The 11,342-nt window shown below is 37.1% G+C and overlaps 1 protein-coding gene across 2 annotated transcripts; it reads left to right on the top strand.

Annotated features, from left to right (window-relative positions):
- The first annotated feature begins 329 nt into the window (after positions 1-329).
- LOC125808324 (cysteine-tryptophan domain-containing zinc finger protein 7) lies at positions 330-11,121 on the top strand. Of its 2 annotated transcripts, XM_049488052.1 has the most exons (12): positions 330-348; positions 564-916; positions 2,466-2,538; positions 2,640-2,770; positions 2,895-3,287; positions 3,388-4,718; positions 4,938-5,404; positions 5,491-7,307; positions 7,430-7,584; positions 8,502-8,662; positions 9,481-9,641; positions 10,144-11,121. In XM_049488052.1, exons 2-12 carry the CDS (start codon positions 749-751, stop codon positions 10,336-10,338), a joined length of 5,052 nt encoding a protein of 1,683 aa, XP_049344009.1. In that variant the 5' UTR covers positions 330-348; positions 564-748; the 3' UTR covers positions 10,339-11,121. The 2 variants fall into 2 exon arrangements, with proteins under 2 accessions (XP_049344009.1, XP_049344007.1); XM_049488050.1 differs by lacking the exon at positions 330-348 and having other exon boundaries at positions 391-916.
- Positions 11,122-11,342: the final 221 nt, after the last annotated feature.

The following is an 11,342-nucleotide window of genomic DNA, read 5'->3' on the forward strand; positions in this document are numbered from 1 at the left end:
ACATAGACAATACAATCATTTTATTCACTTATTAAATTCATTCAAAAAATTTAAAACCTAAATTTAATTTACACCAAATGCGAATAACATATAAAACTCTATCTTAATCAACATAAAAACACTTGTCATTTATTATAATACCATCATTTTACTTGCTCGTTAAATTTATATGAAATTTTAAAAAAAAATTCAATTTGCATCAAATTTTAGTAAGTCTAGCTGTTAGGTTATGGGTGTGCCTTCTATCTGTCAAGTAATATAAATACTATATATTATACTGAGAAATTAATTAACTCTTACAAAGAAAAAAAAAGGCAAAAAAAAAAAAACACAAAATAAACGCGGCTGGTAAGACACCAAAACCAGAGTCTCTCTCTCTTTCTTCATTTTTGTTTTCTCTCTCTTTGCTCATAGTTTTGAGCTTTAGTAGGGGCGATCCAAGCTTTTACATACCAGAATAATCTGAATTATCATTTTTTTGAATCTGTATCAGTTTTTTTAATTGATTTAATCATTTTTGTTGTTGGATTTTGATTAATTTAATTTAATTTTTGTTGATAAAGGTCAGCTGGTGTTGGTGAATTTGTGCTGTTTTTCTGCGATCTCGATTGGTTAAGTTGAGAAATTTTGGAACATTGGTAAATGGGTGGGGAATTTGTGTGAAGTTTTATAGAGGTTTTTGGGGGTGTGAAAAGTGAAAAATCTTTGAATTTTTAGTTTTTTTTATTGGATTGGAGTATTTATTTGAATGATTTCTGGTTGGAGTAGAGATGGAAGGAAGGGGATAGGTTTAGGGTTTGATGGTGGAGTAGAAATGATGGAGGAAACTGAGTTTGAAGAAGGAGAGGCTTACAGCTATGATAACAATAAGAAGAATGATTCAACCATTGACCCTGATGTTTCTCTATCTTACCTTGTGAGTTTTCTTATTTATTTATTTTCTGTTTAGTTGTGTTGATTACTGTTATGGATTTACAATTGAGATTGAAGCATTTTTTTTAAGTGCAATTGCAATTGGTTCATTCTGTGTATTTTTTGACTTTTCTACTTTGCTAGCATGTAGCTTATGTGTTTGATCAATCTACGTACTATTTGTTGTGTATGTCTCCTGTTGCTTGATATAATTGACGGTATAAAACCAAATCTTAATAAGAGGCCTTATCATGTCGAGAGAAACTTGATAACAGAAGGGAAAGAAGGAATGTTATTAAACTAGTGTTGGTCAATATACCTGACTATCTATAAACCAAATGTTAGTAAGATGCGTTATCATGTCTAAGAAAAACTTGATAACGAAATGGACAAAATGAATGTTATTAAACCTCATGAATAAGTGATCAAAATATTTCTAAGAGAAATCATGGTAAGTAATTAGGTTATTTTGAGAAATAGATTTACCTTAATTACTTCAAGTCCTCATTGGCACAACCTAGTAGTGCAAATTTTGGAACCTTGTGATATATAATTCGTGGCAGGCAGGCAAAACATAGTTGAAAAGAATCTACTTGGTGTTAATAATAAATATTTCCTCTTCTCCATATGAGTTCTATTTAATACGATGCTCTTTTCATTTTATTCTTGTTCCATCTAAAATGACAACTTTCTATATTTTGAAAATGTTAAACTTTAAACTTCCTATCTTAACTTTAAATGCCATGGCATGTATTTGCACAAGTTTGTAGTGTACTTTAGGTATGTGTTCTTAAACTCCGTGTCCAGTCCAACACTACCGTATAAGATGAATTTGAGGGAGTAATGATTAGATATTAGTATATGATAACTATATCTAATGTAGTAATTTGGGACTAATGAAATTTCTCGCCATAAAGCAAGGGCTTTGCTGGCAAATGTATCAATCAACTATGACTCAACCCAAACTAGTTGGGATCGGGGGTTTATCTCTGTACAAGGCCCATTTATTTCTATACTATTTTTTTTAATCTTTTAAGGCAAAGGGGTTCTCTGAATCTGGATTTTTTTTTTAAAATCTCAGCTTATCCCTTCATCGATATGTATCTAGCTAGACTAAAAGCTACCGAAGAATGTGGAAGGATTAAGTTTGTAATTCTATTGCGTGTAGAGAGAAGTGATTAGTTTTTCATCTTACTTCATCAAAAAAAGAGAAACTGATTACATTCTTTCCAACATTGATATAAAATTGTTAGAACTTTTCTCTAATCGGAAATTATTCTCGCGGGTACTCCTTCGATGTGACTTATCATAATTTTAAGCAAGAATGCATTGAGTCTCTGTCCAAGTATACTGTGATGTTAGAGAAACCCTGCGTTTGCCCATTCTATTTTTTGCTTATAACTTCTCTATCTAGAGTTAGTCTAGGGGCTAGTTAGTGAGTCGGTGGAAGTATTCTGGCAGGTGTTGTGTATTAGTGTTTATAACTGCATTACGCACCTCTGATGGCAACACTCTTCCAGTTTCTCATATGTCTATTCTCTTACTCTATCAAGGATGAGAAACTTTACAATGTTTTGGGACATTTTCAAAGGGATTTTGAAGGTGGAGTTTCAGCTGAGAATCTGGGTATGTAATACTGGAAAAAGGGTATTCCCAGAAGCACAAGTTTAACAGTGACAAGGCTTATGCCATGAGCTGATGATTGTTGACTTTGCATATATTGACAGGGTCGAGATTTGGCGGGTATGGTTCATTTTTACCTACTTATCAGATTTCTCCTTCTTGGTCTCATCCGAGGACTCCACCAGAGGCCAACAAAAATAGCAGACAAGTATCACCAAACAATCTTCTCCCTGAGGTACGCAACCTTTGAATGACTCCTTATGATTTCTTTTATGATAGTTTACTGCAGCAAAGAAGTAATATGATTTTACATTGATATTCTACTTTTACCTAGTAATATGCATCTTCCAATTATACAGGGTGGTCGACAAACCACGTTAGGATCTTCAAGCACTTCTCTGTCAGGAAGGTTTGCAGCATCTTCTGCCCGTTCAGCAGCAGTATCTGCACTTAAGGCTCCACAATTTAAGGGGGAAACAAATTCTGCCCAACCAACTACTCGAGCTGAAGATTCCAATTCAAAAGGTCAAAAAGTGAAGAAACGAAGAAATGCCTCGGACCCAAAATCGCTTAAGCTGCGTATCAAAGTTGGCCCTCAAAATTTGTCGACCCAAAAGAATGCGGAAATCTACAGTGGGCTTGGGCTGGATGTCTCTCCATCATCGTCGCTGGATGGTAGCCCCATCGATAGTGAAGGGGTATCCCGTGACCTTCAGGTTTCCCCAGATGAGTCCCCTACTAGTATACTTCAGGTGAATCTTCCCTCAAGCATTAAGTTTGCTTTATTTTTCTTCTTTTTGGTTTAATCTAACCTTGACATCTACAATTTTCTTAATCAACCCATTGGAACAGATTATGACCTCACATCCAATGCGTGATACCTTATTGTTATCCCCCCTCTCAGACGAGTTGATTAGCTTGACCGAAAATGAAAAGCTTTGGGGAAAATGTGGATATGAAGGGAACAAAAAGGCAAGCCTTGAATCTTTGCCATTAGCGAATGGTACTCATTATGCAAATGGAGAAGTTTCAGAGGCGAGGAAATTGAAAGCTTGTGACAAAAATTCCTTGTCAAAGGGCAAAGGCTGTGCTAATGAAAATGATAGTGCCTTATTATCAAAGAAGGAGATTGATATTGATGGTCTTGCCTGTGAAGAACTTGTTTCAAAGGCCTTGAAACTCCCTCTTTTATCTAATCCATACCCTAATGTTGCCGATCCTCCAAAAGATACAGAGAAGACAGTTGACAGTTCAAAAACAGCCACTAAGGGTAAGAGAAAAGAAGCATCCTCTGAGTGGACATCCAAGAAATCTTTGCTGCCTGTCACTGCAATAGACACAAATTCTGTTGAAGGGTCTGGTGGAAAGATTTCCTCATCTAGGAGAACTATGGAAATTAAAGGGACAGATTGTAATGATCATAGCTCAGGATACTTGAAGAAAGAAGGCCAAAACGAAGAGGAAAAAGCTGATGCTTCATCCAACAATGGACAGTCTAAAGACATGAATGTGCGAAACGTAGATGCAGTTAGTCCCCTCAAGCAGTCATCTCGTCAGAAAAGCTCCTCCAACAATGAGGATGGAATGAAACTGGCTCCTGAAAAGGAACTTTTTGCATCTAGAGACACAATGAAACCCAAAGGAAATCAATGTCATAATGCCCAAAGTACCGAGGTAATAAAGGAAGGTTCTGTTCCTGATTCATTTATAGCATCTAAGGGTAAGAAAACCTCTTCTAGCAACATCCTCTTATCTAAAAGTGAACCAGAGGACATGAAAAAGAACCTAGCCAGGGATAAATACAAAGAATTCTTCGGTGACGTAGAACTCGAACTAGAAGATGCTGAAACTGGTTTGGAGCAAATTCATTCAAAGGAAATGCTCAAGGGTTCTGATGTAATCAGTAAGAAGAGACTTGAACGTGATAGCTCGATGAAGGACAAAGTTAATGGTAGGAAAACTGAGAAGCCGTTTGCTTCCGCGGAGTATCCTAGGTTGGCTTCAGATGGGGCTCCTCATACAGTCATTGAATCCAATCCTGCTGCACCTCCAGGAGCTGGGGCTCCGGTAGTTAAAGAAGATTGGGTATGTTGTGACAAGTGTCAGACTTGGCGTATACTGCCACTTGGCACTGATCCAGACAGTCTCCCCAAGAAGTGGGTTTGTAAATTGCAGACCTGGCTGTAAGTTTTCTCCAACTTTGCTTTCATCCTTTGATCATGATTATCTGTCTTGTTATAAGCAATTTTCTCTATTCAGGAGAAGTCATATTTGTAAGGTGAAGACGTATAAGGATGTTAGGTTGAAGGATTATCATATTTATACTTAATCATTACAACAGAAAACAATTTCTAATATTTAAGATGTTTTTTGAATGCTAATTAATTATCTTCATCTTCTAGGCCTGGACTGAATCGCTGTGGTGTCAGTGAAGAGGAAACGACGATGGTTCTAAGAGCTCTTTACCAGGTGCCGATGAGTGGTGTTACCGCCCCTGCTGCTGACAAACAATATAGTGAGCATGAATATCCTGGTGGGGCACTCTCAGGACCAACTTCTATTGACACTTCACATGCCAGCCAAGAACACCAAAAAGCAGGTATACAAACTGTTGATGCTGGTGGGAAGAAAATTTATGGATTAAAAGGTGTGTCAAGTGCCATCAAACAGGAAGGTTTACTGTCATCAAATGGTGTCAAAAGAAACCGTCAGGGAACCCCAAATAGCAGAAGCTCGAATGGTACTACTAATTCTCCAAGTGATGAAAATGGCCATCAACTGGTGGGCCTGCCAAGTAGCTCAATCGTAGAGAAGCAGAGACCTAAACAAAAAGAGAAGAGAAGATCGCTTGAGAATCATCCTGATGGGGGTATATCTTAAGCTGTCGTATTTTGAACTTGATGAAATCCTTGAATTTCTGGAACTTCTCTTTACTCTATGTGACATGTTTTGCAGGTATAAAAAATTCAAAGATGAGGAACACAAGTGAGACAGATTTGGATGGTTCTACAGCTAAAAAGTTCCAGAGAGACTATGTACATAATGATTACGATCCTATTGAGGCAAAGCCGGGACAGAGCTCAAGCACTGGTTTATCTGGATCGGAGAAGGTTAGAGATAAATATAAATACAAGCAGCCAAAGGTTGATTCACTGAAAAATTTGGCTGTAGCAAAAAATCCAGAAAGCCATTCTTTGGATGGTTCAATCCAAAAATGTGACAGTAAAGACTCCCTTAAGAGGAAATGGAGTGAATGCCAGAATCCTGAGACACAGCCTCCCCCAGATATTATAGAAGAGACTTATGATAACGGCCGTAAGAAAGAAAAGAAAGCAAAGGTCTCTAAGTCCGTGGGAAAAGACTCCAGCAGAAGCGGAGCTAGTGGAGAGACTGATGTAAAAGGCAGAGGTAAGAAGGGAGAGCGAGTCGGACAAGATCTTTATAGCACTGTGTCTCAGCGTAGTGCAGATGCTGAAGATTCTCCAAAAAGGGATTTGTCTGCTTTGCAGCCTTCTGTTGCAGCCACTTCGAGCTCTTCTAAAGTGTCTGGTTCACATAAGAACAGAACTAGTCTTCAGGAACCGAAGAGTTCACCAGTAGAATCAGTATCTTCATCTCCTTTGAGGATTTCAAAAAAGGATTTATGTTCAGCAACTAAAAGGAACCCCAACAGAAAAGAGGAACACAAAAATGCTAATTCCATTCCCAGTTCTACACCAAGGTGGTCTTCTTATGGTGAAAACGATAGGTGCAGCAATCGTTCTGGGATAAAGAAAGAAGAATCTTCCAATGGCAAGCATCATGGAATGGAGTCCGCTGAACTTGATTACCATGAGAAAGATGTCCATGATGTATCAGGTGGTACAATTAAAGAAAAGATGAAAGGTTCTGATTTTGCTACTCCTGGGCTTACTGATGTAATTGCTGATCCATTAGGTCAAGCTAATCAATATGCTTTCAGGACAGAGAACTCGGACCAAAGCCTAAATAATGAAAGAAGGAACAACAGTCAGTTTCATAATAATGGGTCTATCTCTAAGGATGAGAAGGTTTTGTTTTCTCAGCATAAAGAAAAGAATCGTACCATCAGATCTGATTCTGGCAAATGTAAGACTAAGGATCGTGATATTTCAAATGAATCTTCAGATCAGAGAATAGATGAGGGGAAATTGACATCCGGAAGAAACAAGGTTGAGGATAAATCTGGTGCCAGTTCTGACAGATTACAACAAGGTTCCAAGAAAGATTCTTTTGGAGAATTGTTGAATGAGAATGTTAAAGGTGTTATTCAATCGAAATTTGTTGATGGTGCTGAAGTTAAATTGGATGTTATATCCGGCCTGGATAAAAGGCAGGCTGCTCTAATTGATCGAGATGATGGGAGATCGTCTAGGAAGCTTGCATCTGAAAAAACTCAGCAAATTGAAGTACTTGAGAAAGGGAAGTCACACTTAACATCTCCTTCAATAAGAGGTCAGAATGAGACAGTTCAATCTTCACAACCAGTTCCTGCATTCAAAAGGGAGGGTGTGGCTAACTTGTTGGCAGTAGATGTGTTTGAAGGAGAGATGTTGAATGCTTCAAGACAGGGTAAAAAATCTGAAAGCCACCCTGGAAACAAACCTAATAGTTTGCGACAATCTACTCCGCCTGCAAATAAGGCCCGTGCTCCAGACGCTCGCAGCCCTATTCGGAAGGATTCTGCAAGTCAAGCTGCTGCGAATGCCATTAAAGAAGCCACAAACCTTAAACATCTTGCAGATCGCCTCAAGGTTTACATAATTTTCCTTCTTATCCAAAGATAAGAGGGGGCTAATGATATGCTTTATCATTTGCTCTCTTTTGTGCATTTATTTTCTCATTTGTGTTGGCATAACTTGACTTCTTGTTCCAGAACTCTGTGTCAAGTGAAAGCACGAGTCTCTATTTTCAAGCAACCCTAAAGTTTCTCCATGGAGCATCCTTGTTAGAATCATGCAACGACAGCGCCAAACACAGTGAAATGAACCAGTCAAGGCAAATTTATAGCAGCACTGCAAAACTGTGCGAGTGAGTTGTCTAGTTGCTGCATCTTTTCATTCAAAGTGACCCTAATTGCACAAATTTGCTAGTAGATTTTACTTCCGTACTATGCTGAAGTGCAGGGCTGAGATATTCAAGCTGTATTCTTCAATGAACTAGTTATGAAAATATGCTCTCGCTAACAGATTCAGTTAAGGGGAGGATAGAGTTGCTCATTTTGAGAAAACAAAAACCCTCTTGCTAGAATAAAAGCTGAATTTGACTCGCTATTCTTTTACAGTTTTCATTTATTATCAAGAACTTTAGGGAACCCTACTCAATATTTTCTGTTATGCGGTAGTAGCATTTATTGGTTTAGTATTTGGCCATTTTATAATGTCTGGAGAATTTTGTTGCTATCCAGTTTGTATTGTACCGACAGATCTATCAGTTGTAAAAATAACCTTATTAGATGTGCATGAACTTGTTAGGATACTGTCCTTGTTGGTAAATGGACCATCAGTTTTAACAGCAGCATATATAACTGTATAATTTGGTGCTATTAATGGTCTAATCTGAAATGATGCCATTTAGTGTTATATTAGCTCATAAAATTGGAAACAGGTTCCTCACCCATGCCATGCATTTTTGAAATCTTTGTTGACCTAAACTATTTTCCTGACATATTGTTCTGTGATTACTTGGAGCTTTTACTTTTCAACTCTCAAAGAGAGGTATGCACGCTGGAATTACATAATACTACTTTGTGATATGTAAGAAAAACTTATTTCGGTGATGCCTTTTCACACATCTTAGTTATATTCTTTTCTTGTAATGTATAATACTTAGTGTCTCTTGTTCTGGAGAAATTAGTAGTTATAATGCCAAGGAGATCCTGAAGTACTATAGAAATTCTAAATACTGAGTAATGCTGATTCCAGGATTTATTCTTGTTTTATTTATAGGTTTGTTGCCCATGAATACGAGAGATTGAAAGACATGGCTGCTGTTTCACTAGCCTATAAATGCATGGAGGTTGCGTACCTGCGAGTAATTTATTCCTCTAATTTCAATGCAAACAGATATAGAAATGAACTACAAACAGCCCTGCAAATTTTTCCTCCAGGTAATTTGCTAAAGATCCACCTGAAAAATATACATCTTACATCACGATACCTATTTTATTTTAGACACCTCCAATTGGAATGGCACACCCCTCTTAAGACTTCTAGTTTGACCTTGATGTTACTGAAGTGGTGTGGTTTTGCTGTATATTGATATTGGTTGACAGGATGTTCTCAACATTTTATATGTACTATGCTAAACCATTTCTGTGTATTCATAGGCTTATGCTTTGCTGTACCTCTGATTTGTCGAAGATGAAAGATGAGACAATCAGGGATAGATAACTCTGTGGAATTATTCTCAGGAGATTGAAAAATATTTTATTTTTGCTTATAAATAATTGATTATAAAGTTTGGTAGCTTTAGCCAAAAAGCAACATTGTAGACTGCTAAATTATTCCTAAGTCGTCATGACAATTCACATAAATAACATTTATCTCTGATGATCAATGCTTCAAAGGGATTTTCTTCAAGGATGATCAGTTATTAGGTATTAGTTTATATGTTTTCACAGTTGTACAAAAATTGATTCCTTGAATATTTTTTATTATAAAAAGTAATCAATTTTTGGACCATTGATTGAAGATTAAAGAGTTGACTGGAAATTTATTGAGCACCAAAAAGTTTAATTAGTGATCAACTCTTTCTTATCAGGAATAAAAGTTCAACAAGTGCAAATAACTGTTTGTTTCTTTTTCTTTAAAGAAAACAGCTGTATCTGATTAGTAATATTGATGAAGTGTCTTCAACTATCTTATTGTTGGACTGGACTTCTTTTTAAGGGTTACACTTACTGGATTTATTATCATCATACACCAGGTGAATCCCCTTCCTCTTCTGCCTCCGATGTTGACAATTTGAACAATCCAACTATTGTAGACAAGGTTACCCTGGCGAAAGGTGTTGCTTCTCCCCAGGTTGCCGGAACTCATGTTGTCTCAGCGAGAAACCGTGCTAGCTTCACGCGGCTATTTAACTTTGTAAGTAGTCATATAATTCAGCTCCATTAATGAGTTGGTCTAATTGAGTGAAAGAAATACTAATCAAACATAATTTTCAATGGAGAGAATCATCAGACCAGATAAAGTAGAGAATTATTTGATGTTGTCTAACTCTGTTATTCATCTGGTGTAATTGAGTGAATGATAGCACCAGACCAACTATTTTGACGTTAACTCTGTTACTCACCTGGACAATTGCCTGATGCTGGGAATATTACCATATTCTATCAGCAATTTTCCCAACAGAACTGGAGTTGAATTTGCATCAATTCTCTTCTGAGGGATAAGTTCTGATTTTTCTATTCCCTTAATCGTCACAGCCAGGTTATTTGGGTAAAGGGCGTAATTACAAAAATGCTTATCTGTAAATAAGTCCAATCCTTTTCCATGTATCCTTTTACTTGAGAACTCATGCTCTGAATCTAATTGTTGATCTGGCCATGTACCTTTTTCTAGTATCTTAGTTTTGATTAATTTGCAGGCACAGGAAGTTTATTTAGCAATGGAAGCCTCCAGGAAATCACGTGTTGCTTTTGCAGCTGCTTATCCTGGACACAGTGATACACAGTGTAAAGTGCCTGCATTATCCGTAAAGAAGGCCCTTGATTTCAGCTTCCATGATGTTGACAACTTCTTACGTTTAGTCCGGATTGCCATGGAAGCTATTAGCCGTTGAAATTTAAATTATGGCTAAAACCATGTGAGTCCATGGGACAGACTCTTGGACCTGTTCCTCCAGTTGCTGTCAATTGAGGAGATGTCAGAAAGAGAATCTCTTGGTCGAGATATGATATATAACCTATCAAGTTATGAGTTCTACTCATAATGCCCTTGTAAATCTGTACATAACTGAAAACTATAGTTGGTAAGATATTTTCAATACAGCCATGGTCCCAATCTTACAGAAATAGGGGGCTTCACTGTTTGTTAGTCGGAAGAACTTGTTTGACACAAGAGGTTTTGAAGAAAAAGGGGAGGATTATAGTATCAGATGTTAACTTTGTGGGGAAACAGATGAGATAAATACTCATCTTTTGTTGCATTGTACATTCACTGCACAGTTATGGAATGTATTTTTTACTCCCACAGACTGCAGATCTGCTGAGTTGTGCTGGATTAGAAGGTGTAAGCAAGAGTGTGAAGAGATGGCGGAAAATCATTCCTCATTGCATCAAGGGGACTATGTGGAGAGAGAGAGAGAGAAATAGTAGATGTTTTGAAGATAGGCCCAATTCCATTCATCGATTTCAATGGAATTGTTTTGTATCTTTCTCTTTTTGGTGTAAAGAAGCAGAGATAGAGGAATTAGAGCTTGTAGATATGTTAGGCTCGCTGTAATTAATTTCTTCCTTATTCTCTTCTTTTGAAGGTCTCCAACATATCCTTAATGTTGAGGAATACAACATTACCAGTTAAAAAAAAAAAAAACTAATAAGGAACTTGGTGGTCCTTTCATAAATTCATAACATTGCAATGCTTGTTGTTATTGATCCAGCTGACTTGCCTCTCCCAGATGAAAGGTAAAATTGCCTTCTCTATTGCGTTTCCCCTTATCTCAATTAGTTTATTTAGTGTTTGTTGTGAGTTGATATATGATCTTTATTATCTTTCCTTGATTCGTACTACAGATACATTTGCAATCGAGATGGTTTATTGTTAGTTTTGACTTATAGAAGGAAA

This window comes from Solanum verrucosum, unplaced genomic scaffold (genome assembly GCF_900185275.1).
Source record: "Solanum verrucosum unplaced genomic scaffold, falcon-dt-bn FXZP01000234.1, whole genome shotgun sequence".
Lineage (NCBI taxonomy): Eukaryota > Viridiplantae > Streptophyta > Magnoliopsida > Solanales > Solanaceae > Solanum > Solanum verrucosum.

What these genes read in the sequence shown, in the direction of transcription:
- LOC125808324 (XM_049488052.1), top strand. Translation starts at nt 749, where the DNA reads ATGATTTCTGGTTGGAGTAGAGATGGAAGGAAGGGGATAGGTTTAGGG. An exon ending in AGTTTCAGCTGAGAATCTGG is followed by an intron (nt 2,539 to 2,639) that starts GTATGTAATACT and finishes ATATATTGACAG; the next exon opens with GGTCGAGATTTGGCGGGTAT. An exon ending in TGAGAATCATCCTGATGGGG is followed by an intron (nt 5,405 to 5,490) that starts GTATATCTTAAG and finishes CATGTTTTGCAG; the next exon opens with GTATAAAAAATTCAAAGATG.